The following is a 21,337-nucleotide window of genomic DNA, read 5'->3' on the forward strand; positions in this document are numbered from 1 at the left end:
ATTGACCACACGTACATGGTTAGACGGTGATCGTGTGTTTGCTGCGAAGCAGTGACGTCACATTGTCAGTCGCAGGTGTAATCTGAACACCTGTGGTCGGATGTTGACAACAAGTGTGAACAGAGCATCAACAGAAAGTCTAAGAAATGAGTGGATCATTTTTAAACAGCACTTACCATACGTTCGTCCCCGCTGCTCCTGCTGTCTCCGCGTGTGTGGAAGGTCCGAGTGGCAAACAGGAAGTGGATGATTCCAATTAGATTTATCGAGAGGGGAGGGCGCGGACCGCACTAAGCAAGGAGGAGTCCACTTTTCCTCGTTGTGTTTAGTGATTTGCAGTTGTGTTTGTTTGTGTTTTGTTTGTTATTTGTTGGTGTTTTCTTCCTTTTTGTGGTGGTGATTTGCACTTCAGGGCCACTGTATAAATGTCTATGTGGAACACTCCATAACGAATAAATCTATGTAATTCAAACTAATAATAAATAAATAAATGGCAAAACCAACCGATAGTGAACACAGTAAGCTGAAAAGTATAATGATGTTTTAAATTTGCTTAATAACTTCCTGCTTAAAAAGGTCAGGCTGGTTTTTACATTCTGCTCCAGAAGGCATTCTCGTGATTCTTCTTCCTGATTCCTCTTGCTCCCAAAGTTTGGCGCGTAACTCGTCCCACAGTTTTGACTTTTCTAAGCATTTCGAGGAACCATGGCGACAAAAATCGCAAATAATTTCCACATATACATGAATGGGAAATGCCCGGAAAAAAATTATCAAAAACAAGCCAAATTTGTCGTACTTTAACGTAGAGACGTGATTGGAACTTCAAACAGGTCACAAGACTTGGCACTTTTATCACCACAGTCAAAGTTTTGATACATATTACGGATTTTCAACAATCGCAGTTGACAGTGTTTTTTTTTTTTTAACGTTTTCAGATTTTATGATGAGTGTGTGTGGCATGCAAAAAACACAAGGCTTTGCTTCCTCTACTTTTCTATTACCTGTGGATTATCAGCTAATTGAGTAAAATGACGTTGTTTTTTCAGCTTCATTAATATCTACACACAAATACAGTTAAGCTTTGCTTCTCCCGCATTCCCTTTCGGTTATGTATATTGTGTGAACTGCACTGTTATGTGATGAGTGATCTAAATGTCATGACCGAAATGAATAAATAAATAAATAGAAACACTCTCAGGAGTCATGCAACGATAAACATTGATATTCAACTTCTAAGGGTTATGTGAACAACCTATCAATAAAATTCAAAAGAATTCAATACATTTTATGTTATTGAAAAGAGAATTGGTGACATTTTCATGCAAAATAAAGAGAATGTAAAAATCTGATTCGGCAGAAAAAAAATCATGGGGTGCTGCGGCACCTGAGCATGCCGCTCAGGTGCCTCTAGGGGGAGATGAAGCACCAGCAAGCCCCTCCTCAGCGCCGCCGAAGAAAGGTGGACTCCCCCTCGCTTAGTGTGGTCCGCGCCCTCCCCTCTCGATAAATCTAATTGGAATCATCCACTTCCTGTTTGCCACTCGGACCTTCCACGCAAGTGAGCGGGAGCAGGAGGAGATAGAAGACGAGAAGCAGCGGTGACAAACGTATGATTCACACATTTCTTAGACGTTCTGTTGACGCGCTGTTCACACCTGCTGTAATCGTCCCACCTGAGTGATCCGATCACAGGTGTTCAGATTACACCTGCTATTGCTAATGTCACGTCACTGCTCCGCAACAAACACATGATCACCGTCTGACCATGTACGTGTGTATTTCCAATGCAACTGTTTTCAAAAAACTGACTTGGTGTCAAATATGTCATTATATAGTGTGACGTCAACAGCTGCCTTCATACTGTCAAAAACTGTCCAGATATAAACTGTCCAAAATCTCCTAGTGTAATGTCAACAAAAAGTTAAAATATGAACTGTCTAAAAGTGTCCTAGTATAGTATGTCGTAAAACTGTTTGTAAACTGTCCAATTCTAAACTCTCAAACAATGTCCAAATATTGCAGGAGGAGCTGGAGGACCGGGAGGAGGACGAGGACGAGGACGAGGAGCAGCATGGGACAAACGTGTGGTAGCTGGTGCTTAAAAATGATCCACACATTTCTTAGACGTTCTGTTGACGCTCTGTTCACACCTGCTGTTAACATCCCACCTGATTACACCTGCTGCTGCTGCTCATGTGACGTCACTGCTCCCCATGTAAACACACACACCTTTCATTTAATTTCTATTCACATAGAAAATTATGTTGTTTTCTGTTTGTTACAGAAAGACAAAGAATCCAGGAAATGTTAGTGTTATTATTTATTATTATTTGTTTGGGCTAGAAAATGTTTGAAAAATGGAAATGATGATTCTAAAATGTCTTTTGTTATCCACAAATCAAAAATGATTCAGTTTTCATTTTTTCTTTGTTATAAGGAAAAAAGAAATGGGAAAATGTTCAACATTTGTGATTTAGTGAAGTACAACAAACAATTAATCGAGTATTTGACAATTAATTTAGTAATCGTTAAATAATGCATTAATCGTTGCATCTCTACTTGTTTTAAATATATATTTTTTAAATAATCAGAGACCCCATGATACGAGTTATCACCATATTTGCTAAAATCACATATTGCGATATACGGACACAACAGAGCCAGTGAAAGTGACCACTTGGCACCATCTAGTGGACTGAAATGTTCATTTATTTTATTTTTTAATGCTCATCTACAAAAAAGGTTGACAAAAAAATATAAGCTCACCACCACCATTACTACTAATAATACACTCAAACAGCATCACATTCTGTGTGCAACCACAGCAGCATTAGCTGTACAGAAAGTTGCACTATTGACTTTTTGCCCATATGCAATATGCCCATATATCACAGTGCTTGGGCCGGTATCAATACCGATATACTGTATATGTCTTTCCTTTTGCACAACTGCAGAGGTCATTAAGTCTCTTCTCTAGTCAAATTAACAGACTCTTTTTTATATTTATGTCACAGAACATGTGGACATAAAATATCTTCATTGTGCAAAATAAATAAGCGGAAAAAAATAGCTGTAGGGGGGCGCTCGCATACAAGTCAAGAGGTAGAAGCTTTTTCAGTCTACTGCTGTAGTCATTAGTCATATCGGCACATCTCTGCCCATATCCCATAAAACCTTTCAAAGCCGATATCTGCCGATACCGATAATATCGCACATCCCCGCTCGTTTCATGTCAGGTGTAAACGAACATCTTTTGCTCTCAACAAACTAGGGCTGAAACTATTTTATTTAAAGACTTAAATCAAGCTTTATGAATTTACAGCTTCTTAAATGGCAACATTTTCTGCTTTCTTTGCTCTATAGAACAAGGAAATCATTCAAACTTAATCATTTTTGCTTTCTGGTCAAAACAAAACACTTGAGAACCTCATCATTTCCACCTTTAAAAAAACCCTCTTCAACATTTCAGCACATTTTATGGACCAAACCATCACTCTTTCACTCGTCATTTCATCACCTCACACATACGATGTTAACAGCACTTGTCAACAGAGCCTCTGTTTAATGTGTGCACATCATTTTTACATTGTTAACAGGTGAAAACTATGGACCACTCAAAGTCACAAAATTCTATCAATAAATACACCATTCAATAATGACTACAATGTGCCATTCATTTATTCATATTGGAATTAAATACATAAATGTCTTATTAAATGTAATATTCATTCATTCAAATACCAATTAATTTCATGTAAAAAAGCAAACATATCTAATTGCATGACTATTTAATGAATGATTTTATGGTTCTGTGTTGCAGTGCATCATCAATTGATTTGATGCTGATGGGTGACTTTGACACATCAAATCAATTCATCATGCACTGCAACACAGGACCATGACATCATTTATTAAATAGTCATGTAATTAGATATGTTTTGTTTTTGTTTTGTTTTTTTACATCAAATTGGTATTTGAATGAATGAATGTCACATTTAATAAGACATTTATGTATTTCATTCCAATATGAATGAATGAATGGCACATGGTGTAATCATTGAATGGTGTATTTATTGATTGAATTTTGTGACTTTGTGTCCTCCATAGTTTTCACTTGTTAACAGTGTAAAAATGATGTGCACTCATTAAACACACAGAAGTCTAATTGGTGTGCTGATCATTTTTAAGCATCAGTTACTGGACACCGGTACCCTGACTGTGTGGTCAACAGTCCAGAGAGTGGACCCCTGTCAATTTTTTAAATGTTTTTATGGCTTTTTTTTGGCCAAAAATGTGAAATAAAATGACATAACCCCCTCCTGTCATCTGTGTGGGGGGCCGGGGGAGCACAGCCCAGCCCCAGCCCCCCACCATTACAGTGGGAGCGCGCGCGTAGCTTGGCCCCGGCGCCGGGGCCAGGCATTCGAAGCGTCTGGATTTGAACCAGCCACAGCCGGACTGGCACAACCTTGCGGTTGCGGACAAACCCACCACACCACGAACCCTTCTACGTTTTGGAGAAGAGCTCTCGGCGGTTTTGAGTTTTCACTTTGGATGTGGAACCTTAAACCTTGGAGTATAAAGGAATTGAACTCTCAACGTCAGGATTGAAAGGCAGCTCTCTAACCAGTTGAGCTAACTGTACACACTTTTCCTTCTGTTTTCTCAGAGTTATTTACTCTCTGTGTTGAATATTGTGCTTAAAAAGTTCACTTCATCTAAGATTCGAACTTCTGACCTGAGGAACTGCAGTCTTTCTCTTACCCTTGTGAGCTATTTGTCCTCACATGGTGTGTCGCAACCTTTGGAAGTCTTTCAATAATAGATTACCCATGACTTCAAAAAACGTCAGACTGATGAGATATTTAAGAACGTCTGTCCTCTCTCCTTGGCAAAATGTTTGGTGTAGTGGTTACTGCTCTTGCCTTTGAAACAAGAGTACCTGGGTTCGAGACCCAGTTGGAGCAACGATCTTTGTGCATGGCGTTTTTCATGTTCTCCCCGTGTGTGCGTGGCTTTTCTCCGGGTTCTCCGGCTTCCTCCAACAGTCCATCCATCATCTACCGCTTTGTCCTCCACTGGAGGGTCGTGAGGGGTGCTGTGCCAAGCTCAGCTGTCATAGGGTAATAGGCGGGGTTCACCAGTCCATTCAAAACATGCAATACAGTGATGAGGTAAATTTCCACTTAAACATTCACTTCAGGTAAGATTCAAACCCCTGACCATAGGAACGTCAGTCCTTGTCTGAACCAGGTGAGCTATTTGTCTTTGTATGCTTTTTCACCCAATTTGGAAGTCTTTCAATAATAGAACCCATGACTTCAAAAAAACGTCAGACTGATGAGATATTTAAGCACGTTTGTCCCTCATCATGGACAACATGGTTGGCGTAGTGTTTAGGGCTCTTGACTTTGCAGCGAGAGGCCTTGGGTTCGAGACCCAGTTGGAACAGCGATCTTTCTGCATGGAGTTTTTCATGTTCTCTCCGTGTGTGCGTGGCTTTTCTCTGGGTTCCCGCCTTCCTCCTACAGTCCATCCATCATCTACCGCTTTGTCCTCCACTGGAGGGTCGTGAGGGGTGCTGTGCCAAGCTCAGTTGTCATAGGGCAATAGGCGGGGTTCACCAGTCCATTCAAAACATGCAATACAGTGATGAGGTAAATTTCCACTTAAACATTCACTTCAGGTAAGATTCAAACCCCAGACCATAGGAACGTCAGTCCTTGTCTGAAGCAGGTGAGCTATTTGTCCTTGTATGCTTTTTCATCCAATTTGGAAGTCTTTCAATAATAGAACCCATGACTTCAAAAAAACGTCAGACTGATGAGATATTTAAGCACGTTTGTCCCTCATCATGGACAACATGGTTGGTGTAGTGGTTAGTGCTCTTGACTTGGCAGCGAGAGGACTTGGGTTTGAGACCCAGTTAGAACAGTGATCTTTCTGCATGGAATTTTTCATGTTCTCTCTGTGTGTGCGTGGCTTTTCTCCGGGTTCTCCGCCTTCCTCCTACAGTCCATCCATCATCTACCGCTTTGTCCTCCACTGGAGGGTCGTGAGGGGTGCTGTGCCAAACTCAGCTGACATAGGGCGATAGGCAGGGTACACCATGCAAAGTACGCCAGTCCATCCAAAAACACGCAAGATCTATCTATGTTGCATACTGTACTTAAACAATCACCTCATCTAAGATTCGAACAAACAACCTTTGGATCTCTGGTCTCTTTTCTAACCACATGAGAAGTCTTTCAATAATACAACCATGACTACGTGAGAAAAACCATGAGGTCTTCGAGTCATACATGACTCAAAGTCATATATGACTTCAAAGACCTCAGACTGATGAAATATTAAGGAATATCTGTCCACCGTGATCAGAGACAGCACTGAGCAAAACATATATTGATTGAATTGAGGATGTGTGAATACAGTCTATAATCAGGGACACATTCGAGACCACGTCCTCATATGACATCCAGAAGATTTGAATGCACAACCTCAGAGATGCAAGTCTTCCTCTGATGGATGGAGTTATTTGTCCTGATGATCTCACTCTGATTTTCTTGGTGTTCTTAAGGTTCTCATCTTGGTCAGCATTTTCTTCTTTTAATTCTGCAGCTGTTTCAATCTGCAAGGTGGAAAGGTTGGTTCCACAACTGCGGGGTTGTCCCGGTCCAGCAGTCGACAGGTTCTGGTCCACAACCATATGACTGCTCTGAGCTTCATTACTCTGATTATTCATTACTTTTGTGTACATAGAAAATGTTTTAGATCTTTGATTTCAGCTCATGAAAAATGGGAGTAAAACAAAAGTGTTTGTATTTTTGTTCAGTGCATTCCTCTTATGTGGGATTGGTTTCCCTTCCAAGACAAGCTCATTGAAATTCCACCACTAGATGGCATCGGTAAATTACTAAAAATCAACCCAGTCCACACAACTGATCATAACACTAATACAGTGATGCAAGGAACTTTTCTCTTGTAAAAAAAAAATAAAAAAGTTGCATTTTTGAAGCACTAAATGTTTGTGAAAACAGACAAAAATTGGCACACAAAGTCAGAACTGTCGAAAAAGTTTTATATAAAATAACAGGAATATGTAAAAGCCATTTTCCACCACTTTTTTTTTTTTAACACCACTTCGTGTGTGAATGTTATTGTTGCTGTGCCCGGTTTCTTCTAACCTGACAAAGCCACTGTCCTGCATGTTTTAGATGGACATTCGAATCGTCAGCTCGTCAGTAAACTCTGCTGAAGCCTGATAACGACCCCTTTATTTGAATCAGGTGTGTTGGAGCGGGAAACCACCTAAAATATGCAGTTGCAGGACAGCGGCTGCCCAGGACCAGGAGTGAGAAACCCTGCTCTAAATTATAATCTGGTTCAGTGCTTTAAATGGTAGCAGTTATGTTTTAATGGGACACTATTCCCTGTAAATAAATAAATAAATAAATAAATAAAAATAAAGGTCCATAACCAAACCACACACTAAATTAACTGCAAACAGTAGAAAAGTCAAAGACAGAGACTTTTATTTCAGTAAAGATTTTTTTTTTTTTTTCTGTTAAGTGTTCATGTAGCATATTTTTAAACACACTTCTCCTTTATCGTGGCCAGCCTAAGGCACTCCTGTGCAATATTCCTGCTGGTTCATCAGCATCTTGATATGCCACACCTGTGAGGTGGGATGGACTATATCGGCAAAGGAGAAGTGCTCACTAACACAGATTTAGACACATGAAATGAAGACATGAGAATTGAATTCATTGTGTATATAGAACATGTTTCAGATCTTTGAGTTCAGCTCATGAAAAATGGGAGCAAAAACAAAAGTGTTGCGTTTACACCTTTGTTCAGTGCATAAGAGTAAACACTGAATAGTTTAGTACTTGAAAGAACTTCACTCTTTCACCTCTGGATGGTGCTGCAGTAATGCCATTTAAAAAAAAAAAAGGAATTATCAAAAAAATAAGGTGTCTATTCTAAAGCACCTCACCTGTATTCGGCTGTTTCCCCAATCAGCAACGATGATGTTTCCATTGGCATCTACTGCCACACCAGTGGGAGCGTTGAACTGCCCGTTGCCTTCACCATGAGAACCAAATTTGAACAAGAACTCTCCATCTGCACTGTACACCTGCGACAGGAAGTCCGAAAAAGGGAGTTTGAGTCACGCGATCGCTCTTAAGTATACAGAAAAAAAAGGATATGTGGCTAAAATATCGTGTTTTTCAACGTTCAGGATGTTGCATGTCTTACCTTCACAGAGTGATTGTGAAAATCAGTCACAATTATTTCATTTTTGTTGTTGACTGCAACAAAATGAGGACCTGGACACAAGGAGAGGCGCGTGTTAACGTCCTAATCTGAGCTGATTCATTAATTCTTTGCTGTTAGTCAAAGAAATTTGATCTAATCTGACCTCATGCGGTAGAAAAACTAAGTCCTATGAAACCTTCATCTGATACTGAAACGTCTTTCGAGTTTCAGGACTGCGTGTCAAATTGTCTCAGTTATAAATAGTTACACCGGCGATGAATTAAAAAAGGTATAATCTGAGATCTATTGCTCGCAAAACACTGATTGACTTATAGAAAAAAACAGCAGTTAAGTTAGAGCAGTGAAACAAATCAAACCCACCGATCCTGTTTTCATAGCCATTTGCACAAGACACAAAATGCATAAGACAACATGTTTGTTATTGTAATAGCAAGTGATTATTACAATGGCATGATCGAGTACGTTTGATCACGTATGTTGATCGTTACTGATCAACACAGCCTGGAGTTTCCAAGAGGTGAGACACATGATCAGGTTAGACAGAGGGCACTGCACTGTGGGATTAAGGTTGCAGCAAGGCCACACTTAGTACTTACTGAAAACCGAGCCAGATTTATTTAAGTTTGGGCCAAGTTTGTCTGAATTGGAAAAACAGGAGGGAGAACAGAAAGAGAGGGGTAATAAGAGAAAAAGAATAAGCAAAGAAGAGAATAGAGTGGGGGTGGTCAGCACAGCCACAGTTTGCATGTGTGTGTGTGTGTGTGTGTGTGGGGTACAGCATCACCTAAAAACTTTACACTTTTAAAGAGAATATAACATCAGAGAAGCACAATAACAGCACAAAATGGCAGTGGAGGCATCGCTAAGCATCACATTAATTACTTCTCTGGTCTGCAGCTCTTATGAATTGGCATACACATTTTTTTCTTAAAGGGATAATTCATCCATTTAGGTGCTTACGTCATATATTCACATGTGCAACCGGCCTGTCAGCATGGTACAACTCAAAATGTGCAGTGTCTTTAGAATGCGACTGGTGCTTTTGTTGCCACACCTTTAGTTAAAGTGTTTTTTTTTGTCCATTGCCATGTTATACCGACAATACTGTATATACTGTATAACTGTCCATCCATCATCTACCGCTTTATCCTGACCTAAAAAGCTGGTAGACATTGTCGTCAGAATTCTGTCCCTCACCTGCAAACTGTCTGTCCGCCGTCCCTCGGCCCCCGAACTTAGTCACAAGCTTCCCATTGGACTGGAAGATGAAGACGCAGCAGGCCTTGTTGTCCACAGTGATGATGTGTCCGTTCTTATCCACGGCGACTCCTTTAGGCCCCATGAGTCGGCCTGCGCCAATCTTATTCTGCAACAGAGGCCATTTTAGAAAGAGAAGTTTGAGACTCCAAATAAAATGTTCTTTTGGACTTTTACACAAACCAGAAAGGACGTAAACACTCTTTCACAACTCATATACAAACCACCAAAATGGGATTAGACAGGCCTATTCACTGGCGTTGAGATGTTGCTTTTATGTTGCTTCTCAGAATCTTGCCAAGTATATTTTTCTACTTTCTTGTCAAAATATCCCATCACACTTTATAAGACTAAATCACCTAAAGAGTAAGCTTTAAGTGAGATAAAGATTGTTTTGAGTCACATCTCAGATGAAACAAGCTTTTTTGACATGTCATAGGGTTTTTAAGCTGCTGTGTTATTTGTAAAAGATGTAAAAGACATCAAATCTGCTTTATTGAAAACTGCATGGTCCACAATTAATTATAAAACTAAAAATGAGTTAAATCCACTTGAAACAAACAGGATGATGACAAAAAGATCCTACCTTTGAGGGAAGAATACTATTTTTGAGCATCACATGCTTATTATGAGACACAAAACGTCACAATACGAGTAAAATATAGCTAAAAATGAGTTAAATCCACTTGAAACAAACAGGATGATAACAAAAAGATGCTACTTTTGAGGGGAAAATACTATTTTATAGCATTTTATAGCATCACACGCTTATTATGAGACACAAAATACGAGTAAAATATAGCTAAAAATTAGTTTTCCCAGCTAATTTCAAGATCACCCATATCTTGTAAGGCTTAAATATAATATCTTATTTCAAGAAATCTTACCAAGATAATTTTCACTTGTCCCATTGGCAGATTTATTACAAACAAACAATATCTTGCATTTGTATTTTCTTTGCTTATTTTTGAAGTGGCCTTTTTTTTCCTCCAGTGTTCTATTTGTGTCTTATGGCTTTTTATACTTAACATTAAAATACAACATTTGGGCCAACAACAAAATTGAATTGGAATCAGTTGGTCCTTGTGTGATTTATAAATATTTAAGTAAACATCGTAAGATGAGGCTCGCCGTGACCTCACCTTAAACTTGCCGTCAGAGGAGAAGATGCTGACCCATCGATTGTCGTAGTCGGCCACCACGATGTCACCGTTCATGTCCACGGTGACACCCGTGGGCCTTTGCAGTTGCCCCGGAGACCGACCCCTGACGCCAAAGCGCATTTTGAACTGGCCGTCGTTGGAGAAAACCTGTAATCAGATACATCACAGAGAATATGAGCTTTAAATCTACAGTATGTTTGCATTATGTGTGTGTGTGTGTGTGTGTGTGTGTGTGTGTCTCACCTGTATGCACTGGTTGTTGCTGTCAGCCACCACCACTCTGCCGTTACTGGAAGCAGAGATTCCCTGCAGATTGGTGAACTCCCCTTTCTCTCTGCCCCGGGAACCTGACAATTTAATTACTCAAATAATTATCTTATTAAGGCAAAGAAAAAAAAAGTAAAAAGAAATCTTAATTTTTCCCCTCCAGGCAAATGAAGGTTTTACTCAGGATTTCAAGTAAAGACTCCAACACCTGTCTGAGCCAGCTCTGCTCCCACGATGAGAATTTTAATTATTTAATTTCCACAAAGTTCACAAAGTTTCTTTTTCAAAACCCCTAAATATCACATAAATACTTCAATGACGAAGTTGTTAAGAGACTACAGCACCACTGTCATGTGACCAGAATTTAATGTATAAAGTATTGGTATCAGAAATGAAAAAGTGGTATCAAGTCATCCATATTTCCTACCTTCTTGACAGTTTCCTTTCTAATTGAACTTCTTTGTAATTCAATAACAATGTACATTGTAATTGCTTCTTTTGGTAAATATCAACACAACAGTGCATGTTTATGCACATAATTGCTGTCATTTTTTTGCCTCAGATTTGCAAAATGTGTCATTCTCTGTTGTTTTCTGTCCATAAAGACATTTTTCAACCACAATCAACTGGTTTATAAAATTTATTCTGACGAGCATAACTCAAACTTGACTTGTATAATAATAATATAATGTATAATATATAATAATGATCAATGTAAGCTGATTTGAACCCTTCTGGACAGGTCATGAGTGTCTTACCCACTCTGTAGATGAGCTCATCTTCAATGGGGTTCTCCTTCTTCTTGGTGGTGCTGTACATGCTGGACGGCCGTCGCACTGCTTTCTGCCGTATGTGGCCCCCCGTCCCACTGGGGGACTTCACCCGCCTCTTCACGTCATCTGGAGACTGCGGCACATCGGAGGGCTTCACCGCCCGCAGCCGGAACGGGCTGCCGCGGATGGGCTGGCCGTACAGCAGCAGGGTGAACGCATACTCTCCCTCAGAGCGCACCGTGTAGCCCACCTCATACGTTCCGTTCTTATTGTCCGTTATCTCAGTCTCTGCAGCTCGGTTTCCGTCAGAAGACGTGATCTCTGCTTTTAAAACGGCATTTCCTGTCCGCACCAGGTCCCCGTCCTGCACAGAGAGGTCACTGATTCAGTCTCATCACATTCTTCGATCAGACTTTATTTTTCACAATAATAATGACCAATTTTCAATGTGACTTTGAGGGATAATATGAACTCTAATGTCCACAAATATAACTCCAGCTTAAAATCCGTGGAAAACACACACATCATGGCTCACTCTGCACATGAGGCTTCAGGCTAAATCACTCTCAGACTGCACCTTGTCTTTTGTTGTCACGGTAACAGTGTGGTGCTGCCCGGTCGCTGCGTGGCGCAGGCCCTCTCCCGTGGCGACGGAGGTGTGAGCTACAGCCGCTGTGGTGAGGAGGACGCCAAGGTTTTGGATGGAGCGTCGCAGGCCTTCAGTCTCCACCTGAAACACACACACACAGGCAGGTTAGTACAGCTATTCATCTAAGTAAACTGCACTGACAGCCTAATAAAAGTGTTATTCCTGATCCTAACCATAACTAGTTAATGCCTAACCCTAACCTTCAAACTCACCACAATTCATCTAACCCCATAACTTGACCAGTTCCTCACTAGGATCAGGTTTTGGTCTTTTTATTATAAGCATACAAGAACAAAAGAAAAATGTTTATTAAACCAAAACTCACCAATATTTTTCTTTTCTCTTGTTTTGCGTTTCCTGTCTCTCTCTCTCGATACATCTCTGTTTATAAAGTTTATGCTTTTAAATTGTTTGCACACAGTAAATTGGTAAACAAAAGGGTTAAAATTGTTCTGCTACATGTAAAAGATAGACTGTGATGTCTATATTCCACAGTGATGCTCATCTTTACATGACAACTTGAGATCAATCATGACAAATCAGGCTAGGAAATGTTACATTACAAGGCAATTGACCTTTATTTAAAAGTACCAAACTGGCCATACCTGACAATCCAGGTGTGCGTTCTGATGTGGTCTCTCTGGGAATTCGTGTCGAGCCAGCGCCGTGACCCGCTCGCTCATCTGCTTCTGAACCAGCAGCACCTGCACTTCCAAGAGACAGACGATCAATTTGACTTCAAAAGGGAGCTCACGCATCCCCGCCGCATCGCATTATGACAGCTGATTCCCCGTGTGAGTAAAAATCAACCACTTCCAACCCACCTCAGTGGCACTGCCGTGGCTGAGAGCCTGCTCTGTGAAGCTGCAGCTGCTCTCAATGTGCTCCTTCCCCTGCAGCAGAGACGACAGCTGGGCCTGCAGCACCTGAACTCGGGTCAAAAAAAGGAGGAAGAGGATGAGGAGGTTACAGTTTCGAGTAAAGGTGGTGAAACACTGCGTATAAAAGGACGCATGATCGCACAACGAGACGTCACATGCCAACCTTCTGCTTGCTGCTGCAGATGCTCTCCAGGTCCGCGATGAGCGCCGCCTTGCGCTGATGCAGCGCTCGCTCCAGCTCCTCAAACGTGCCGGTGATCTCCGCGACCGCCCCGGTCTTCCTGTCGTTGAGCTGGCGCGAGATCTCGCTCACCAGCTCGATGGCTGCCGCGAGCTGAGGGAGCCTGCGGGGGACCGCACAGGGTCACATGATGAGGAATTGACAGAAATGATCATACTTTCATAGAATTACTGTATAAATAAATGAAAAGATGAAGAAATAAGCCACTAATAATCAGTCAGTCTATTGAGTTGTGTTTTATCTGAAGAATTAATTGTCCAAAAAAAGGGAAAAAGGAACAACGGTATTCAGTTTTAATGATTTTTTTTGTTGTTTGGAGCAAAGAAAAAAAACACAAAACAATGATTGTGTTGATTAAGATTATTGATTACTAAGTCTGCTTTTAACTGCTTATGTTTCCCTTATACCGTGTGTGTACAGTGTTACTGTGCATGACATGCCAAACACAGCAGACGCCAAATCTGGGCCAACATGCTTAACCTCTCAGCCTCCTGATGTGTCTGATGTGTATTTGCGGCACTAAGCCTTTTACCTGCTGTGTATCGCGTCCAGCTGTGTCTTCAGCGCCTCCTTGTGCTGTTCCACGACGTCCCGCAGAGGGACGGTCACGTGCTCCCTGTGCTCGCCCTCGGTGCACTCCAGACACATGGCAGTCTCACAGGACTCGCAGTAGAACTCCATCACCTGCAGAGGGAGACAAGCCGTTCAGTTCAGTTGAGTTCGGTTGCTCTCTGCAGCACACTGAGACCTCATATGACCAATGTGCTGTATAAATCCAGATATAAGCAGCAATGAAACAATACTTCTGAAATAAATAAGTGGCTAAGACAATCGAGAAACTGTCTTTTGTGTTCACACCTTGCCGTCGTGGTTCGGGCAGCAGAGAGGTTTCCCTGCAGCGGCGGCACTGACCGACTCCAGGACGCTGCAGGATTCTGGTCTCGAGCACTCGGGGTCTCGCTGGAGGACCTGGACGGGAACATTTCATAGAAGTTGGTCACTTTTCATAATATTACTTAAATAAAAGTCTTAAAGTAGATGACATTTACTCGACTAAAAGTCATTTTGTGTAATAAAATGTACTTTAGAAGTAAAGGTATTTTAAAAAGCTGAAGAGTATTGAGCCATGGTAGCTCAGTGGTAGGGTGAGTTGTCTTTCAACTGGAGGGTTGTGGGTTCAATTTCTGTCCCTGCTAGTTTATATGTGTAACCCCATGTTGCAGCATGTGAATGGGTAGAAACTGTAAAGGTGTAACACAGCTCATCAAGACTAGAAAAGCTCTATATACAGTAAATATAGACCAATACCGACTCTTCTTCTTCTGATTTTATTTGGTAATAACAAAGATAATTTTAGAGGACATAAAAGTTGCTAGAAATATAAATAACAAAGTAAAGTACGGTCTTTATTTGTGTCCCAGATAATTATTCTTTGTTGTTTCTCGATGTTTCTCCCGTTGTTTTTCACGGAATGTACTTGACAATCCTGTTGGGCAAACAGATTAGTGTCAGACTCCAGGGCTTGAAAAAAAAAGGGGGTGCGGATTAAGACGCAAACCTCCATGAGATTAGTGATGAAGAAGTTGTTCTGCAGAGCACACACTCCTTTCTCGGGCAGGATGGACGTCTGCCGGCACACCGGACACGAGAGCGTCAGAGACTCTGGGGGAATGTAGTTCTGCAGGCAACTGAAGAGGGAGGCAGCAGATAAACAAACACTGAGTCAGAGTCTGTAGAAAGTACAGGAAAAGTCATTAATACAACATCATTAGAGTCATACAGAGAGAACATGTTTACATACAACATATTTGTGCGTCGGCATCATCTGTGTATAAATAACAGACAGGTGTGTCTGTGTGCAACTCAACTGTTTTTAAACAAAAGGAAGTCTGTTTATGTGTAATTCTGATGAATTAAGAAACCAGTATGTTCATGTTTTTCCTCTTCACTACAGCACGGTGTCCATTTTGTAAATTACAGTGTACATTTTACATTTTACATTGTACATGTTATAATCTAATTATCTCACCAGGTTTTGAATTTCCAACACAGATTCTTTTCTTTTTTAGATTTTTTGTTCTTCTGAATTTAACTCCTCACATCTAATTTTGACATTTTCAGTCTTATACAAATGTGTGGTTAAATAAAAAAAAAAAGAAAAATCAAGGTTTAAGACAATCATATAATAACACATATTTTACATGCTCAAGTTCAACTTGAGCATGTAAAACGTTGGAATTTTTCCGAAAGTTCAAACCGCTGCGTAATTACGTTAACTCTAATATGTGTTCACTTCGATTCGCTCGGTGTTAAAGGGTCAAATCGAACGAGCATGTAGTGATCGGCTGAATGTTGGTGAGATTGGAGCCGGAATCACCTCAAACTTTGTCATCTGAATTTGGACTTTTGAACTTGTGCATGTTGAATACATACTGTTGAAATAGTCTAGAAGAAAATCAAAGACATAGAAAAGACTTAACTTCCTATCCTGTTCCCCCCCCCCACGTTCAACAAAAACACGTGTGTGTGTCTCCACAAAAGTGAGGAGTTGGATTGTGCAGATTATGCAGATCACACCACATTCCAGCTGCCATACTGCACATGATGTACAACTGCTTCTTCTTTTTTCTTTCTTCAGACTTTATGATCACTTATTCTGCAGCGGCCTGGGCTGCATGCTAACACCCTGCAGTTTCCCCCGAGCTTTGATGAAAGTCTTGGTTTACGTGTCACTGAATGATTTATCTGGCACACAAACAACTGGCAACCACAAACACATATGGCGGGGGGGGGAGAAAATATCCACGATGAGGCCGCGGCTAATACACAGTGGCTGAGTTTATATGCTTTGACACAGATGCACATGGGTTACAGCAAAATGGAAGAAAAGTAAAAATGATGCTATGTAGAGAAGCAGCAGCAGGGGTTGCCAGCTTAGCCCTAAAACCCCCTTAAACTAAAATGAGCCCACCCAGAATTAAAACATCTGTTCGACGACATCATCGTGCATAGTTCCAGACAAAAAAATGTGTTCCCCTCAGCAGGGCTTCAGATCACATGCCATGAAGTTAAACCAGGGATTTCAGTTGCCCTCTGGTGGGCAAACGTCCCCCTCACTGTGGAGGGGGGTTATACTTGTGTAACTATCCCATAAATATTTGTTTGATCAGGGAGTTTAGAAGTAAACCAATCTGAATATATAATTCCAGCTAGGCTCTTAAGGGAGGATATTACTGAACGGGAAATAGGATATTCAATCTCCTTTGTGGGGGCAGAAGAAAGGTACGAGTCGGGGGTTTGTGTCGGGTTCAGCTTGAGGGAACTGTAGGTAATTAGGACTTGGCATAGTTGCTTTTACCAGACATTAGAAAAAGAAATATTGGGTTTGCACAACTGAAACTGAACATTAAGTCTTTCTTAAAAGTAGGTAGGTAGTAGAAGGTAATTCAAATGTTTATTTCTAATGCTTAAATAATGAAATATTTTACAGATAATGGACAGTAGAAAGAGACTATTTGGTCTAATTCATTCAAAAAATGCTAATAGGACCAAGCTCAAAAGTGACAGATTGCATATTATTCAATAAATATTATTATTCAGTGCTTGTATACTGGGACAAAGACAGCAGTTTTCTCGTTTGCTGGAGGAAGCCAACAACAGGAGTAACACATATACTGAACAGCCAGAAGGGGGCGCTTCTATTTCTCACTTGATTTATGACATAATTCAACATTTTCCTGTGCAGTTCATAGTCTCAATCACTAGTTTTGCAGATCTTCTTCAGCTGCACATGATGCCAATTTTGGTCATCATGTTGTCGAGGAAAATAGAGGAGAAAGTAATACATAATATGAGTGGAAACAAGTGTGATTGACAGCTGGTATTGTCCAGTAGGAGCCTGGTTGCAATTCCATTTCAAAACCTCAAAATGGTTCCTTTGAAATCACAAATCTGGAGGCTTCAGAATAGGAATTAAGATTCTTATGGGTGATGTCATGACCTGTTGCCACATAGCTTTATTTAACTGTGCAGGGAAACTTAAACAAAGCGCAAAATGTCCTAAATTACCTTTCACAGAAGGTGTGTAGACAGGGCAGCACCTTGGGGTTGCGGTAGTGATCCAGACAGATGCTGCAGACCAGAAACTGCTTGTCTATCTGCCGCACCACAGGACTGGTGCTCCCAGCCTCACGCTTCGCCATGGCAGAGGACATTTAAAGCCGCGGACAAGGACAGCAGTTAGCCTGCGGGGAGACAAAGACAACTGTATGAATATTTACCTTCTGTATATAGAGGCTATTGTGTCCCATAGTGTCGGTTTCTGAGGCTGCTCGTGCTCGGCAAACGTCCCAGGGAGGGTACCAGGAACCACAGCTATTAAAGCTGTTAATACCATAATTAGTATAAAACTGTGACTATTGTTGCCGTGTTATTTCTAGGTTAATACCAGGGAAATTACAGCTGAAAAAAAAACCCTGTGTGAGGGGTTCATTATGTGAGGATTGAAGACTTTTCAGCCAAAAACATTTGTGTGCAAACTGCAGTTAAACAGTAGTATTTTTGTGTAAGTACACAACACTGTACATAGAGCTATTCTTCTTAGGCCACTGCACTGTCTTCCATGAATTTATACAGCTGAAAAAAACCTTTGTTAATTCATAACCCCAACTCGAATCTAACCACAATTCAAATCAGTTCGCCCCAAATTTAACCAGTTCCTCAGAAAAGAGACTCTACCTCATTGGGACCAGGTTTTGGAAAGGTCCTACTCAGGTAACAAATACATGTACACACACACACGCACAGACACACACGTGACTGCAAAAAGAATGTGCTGAGTCGTGCCTATGTTTGAGTCATTAGTGCGGTGTCACTCCTGCTAAACTGCATCTAGTCAATGTTAATGAGTTCATTTTTTTCATTTATTAACACAATTGTGTTATTAAATCTAATTAAAATGAAAAGGTTTGTGGTCGAAGGGCTCATTTAGTCGTTTTTTAATAATACACAGATTTACAGTGCATACTATTTATAATCAAAATGTTTGATGTTAAAAGGCATGCATATCAATCAGGAAGTGATTATATAGTATAGTATATTATCTAACATATAGATAATGGATGATATTGTCTTATCTTAACACATAATTTAATCTGTAAATGAAATATTGTGCAATATTTTTAATGCTACCAATAATTTTAGTTGAACTCCATTTAAAATACATTTCAAAACACAGAGTATGACGCATACATGTTGGTGAAAGGTTATTTACTCGGCCATTTGTCATGGAACTACAGCTGCGAGGTATGGATTTTCTGCTTAGCAACACACATCATCGCTGCCTCCAACGTGGCCCACTTTCACGTTCATCAGCACAAGCCCCGACACATATGGTGTAACAATTACAGTGGTATGTCGAAGATGCTACTGCGGCATGTTCACATTACATCCAGTGTGTCAATGAAGCCGAAAGATTAAGTGACAAATACACATCATAAAACAACATCCAGTCTACTGTACTTGTAACAAGGGGTTTGATTTGGAAGGAAAGTAATAAAAAACTAAGACATGGCACCAGGGCTGGCCCTATGCATTTTGGTGCCCTAGGTGAGATTGGGACCCCAACCACTGTGCCCAATAGACACACCACTAATTAATTTCTCATGCTCATAATGACTATTTCTAAATATGATTATTTCTATCTCATAATGACGCATTACCTTCTCATAATTATGACATTTAAACATTAATAAACAAGTAATAAAACACTATATGGCGTTGTAGTCAACAGTGACGTCACAAAGTATGGACACTGCAAGCAAAATTTGCAAAAAAATAAAAAAATACTCTGCATTGTATTAATAATAAAAATAATAATAATAATACTAGTAGTGCTGTCAGGTAAACGCGTTATTAACGGCGTTATTAGCTGCGTTATTAGCGGCGTTGTTAACGCAAACCCATTTTAACGGTGTCAATTTTTTATTATTCTTTTTGGCCTAGCAAACTTATTAGTTTTTTTTTTTCACATGCTGTGGCAACAACTAGGAACCTTAGAAAAACTACGACACCACATTGGATCTAGCTAGGCCAGAAACAAAACAACAGGCAACTTGCTAGCCAGCCAAAGACTAGTAGGCTATCCAACGCAGCCTGGATCACCGCTAGCTTCTTTAGCTCGGATTAGCTGGTTACGGCAACATTACATTAAACCACAGGAGGATAAAGCGGTAGATGATGACTGACTGACTGACCCCGTCTGCGCCAGGGTGGCCATTTCCACAACAACAAAAAGGAGGACACTTTGCGGCATTTAGTGAGGAAATGTGTAACAGAAGAGGAAAAAACTATTTGTTCACAGTATTTGTATTTATTCAATACATCTGTCTTGCAAAGCAGGACACTTATGGCCTTAAATGTGCAAATTAAATTTACATAAAAATAAATAAATAAATAAATAAATAAAAATATACATTCCAGTTCTTAATTATTATTTATGTTAACAACAAAAGACAGTAAGAAGAAAAACGTTTGCTTTACTTTACTTTTGCTGACACTTTTGCTCTTTTGACCATTCGTCTTTTCGGCATGTTAACGTTCAGCTAAAGAGATAAGTGACACAGTTAGCACATGGGAACAGGGGGCGGCTTGTTTACATTTTCAACCAATGAGAAATCAGAGAATTGAGTGACACCGCTTTTAGCCAATCATTTTTAACCAATCTTTTTTTTTCAACCGAAAGTCTTACACCATTGGACGATATGCAGCGTTGCGTTCAGGTGCAACTCTGTTTAACAAATAAGCGACAAATGGAACGGCACTTCATTCACAGCACTGCAGGCTGATACACCGCCTCTCTTATTATTGTGCGGCTCTCACAATAAGAGGAATAACTCAAAACATGCAGGGTGACAGAGACACTATCTCAATAAGAAAAAAAACCCAAAAACATTTGCACAAAGCAAGCTGATCCACTTTTCTGTGTTGATAAGAGCATTAAAATGAGAAAAAATAATGGGACAAAAAGAATTGACAGCACTAATAATAATAGTAAATGGTAATAAAAGCAGACACATTCGGACTTCCATACACTGCCTCAGAGCAAACACAGAGTTTCCCCAGGCCCGAAGTTTAAACCAGCACCTCTCACACAGACATGTCGCTAACTGACTCCAGCCACATTTGCCTCAGTAGGTCAACATATGTTTTATTCATCGCTTCAGACAGAGATACGCACTCATAAGCTCATCCACATGCAGGGATGAGTGGATACAAGAGCAGCAAAAAGACGTGTCTGGCTTTCAGATGCAGTTGTGAACACAAACGACAACAGACACCAACTCTGACCCCCATTTGTGCATCTGTCACTGCTGGATATGACACTCAGTCTCTAAACCCCAGCTCTGCTCATGCCCTATTGTCAGTTGTTGTCAGCTGTTCATGTCCTACACACACTGGCGCTGAACACTTACTCGTTTTCAAATCAAACATATGAAACAACAAAGTTAACAAACTGCAAATTATAAGATACAACGAGGTCCAACTGCTTTTATGAATGACAATGCATATTTTTTGCACACAGTCAGAGCTTTCGATATACTTGTTCTAATGTTTGTTTTTGTTTTATGGTTTGTACCTTTTTCAGTCAAATGGAGCAAAGAAACCAGAAAAATAGTCACATTTAAGACGCTGAAAAATCAGAAAGCTTGTTTAAATTAACAAAATTAATAATAGAATAACTGTTGCAGCCCTAACTGATACACACACACACATAGTGGGTACAGGCCAAGCTGTATCTTTCCAGTCGTTGCTAAGAGGATTCAGTG

The 21,337-nt window shown here is 40.4% G+C and overlaps 1 protein-coding gene across 4 annotated transcripts in view; it reads right to left on the reverse strand.

Annotated features, from left to right (window-relative positions):
• The window catches only part of trim3b (tripartite motif containing 3b), a 50,716-nt gene that overhangs the window by 12,572 nt on the left and 16,807 nt on the right, over positions 1 to 21,337 (reverse strand). For 3 of the 4 annotated variants that reach the window (XM_044041505.1, XM_044041506.1, XM_044041504.1), the window contains 15 exons: positions 17,580 to 17,755; positions 15,070 to 15,199; positions 14,370 to 14,480; positions 14,044 to 14,195; positions 13,434 to 13,614; positions 13,214 to 13,315; positions 12,995 to 13,093; positions 12,318 to 12,470; positions 11,726 to 12,104; positions 10,944 to 11,047; positions 10,680 to 10,847; positions 9,478 to 9,646; positions 8,877 to 8,918; positions 8,260 to 8,330; positions 7,997 to 8,137 (listed from right to left, as the gene is read on the reverse strand). In XM_044041505.1, coding sequence (XP_043897440.1) covers positions 7,997 to 8,137; positions 8,260 to 8,330; positions 8,877 to 8,918; positions 9,478 to 9,646; positions 10,680 to 10,847; positions 10,944 to 11,047; positions 11,726 to 12,104; positions 12,318 to 12,470; positions 12,995 to 13,093; positions 13,214 to 13,315; positions 13,434 to 13,614; positions 14,044 to 14,195; positions 14,370 to 14,480; positions 15,070 to 15,199; positions 17,580 to 17,725 — 2,148 coding nt within the window. In that variant the 5' untranslated portion in view covers positions 17,726 to 17,755. The remainder of the gene's footprint in view (positions 1 to 7,996; positions 8,138 to 8,259; positions 8,331 to 8,876; positions 8,919 to 9,477; positions 9,647 to 10,679; positions 10,848 to 10,943; positions 11,048 to 11,725; positions 12,105 to 12,317; positions 12,471 to 12,994; positions 13,094 to 13,213; positions 13,316 to 13,433; positions 13,615 to 14,043; positions 14,196 to 14,369; positions 14,481 to 15,069; positions 15,200 to 17,579; positions 17,756 to 21,337) is intronic. The other variant, XM_044041507.1, reaches the window with a different exon arrangement.

This window comes from Solea senegalensis, linkage group LG13 (assembly GCF_019176455.1).
Source record: "Solea senegalensis isolate Sse05_10M linkage group LG13, IFAPA_SoseM_1, whole genome shotgun sequence".
NCBI lineage: Eukaryota > Metazoa > Chordata > Actinopteri > Pleuronectiformes > Soleidae > Solea > Solea senegalensis.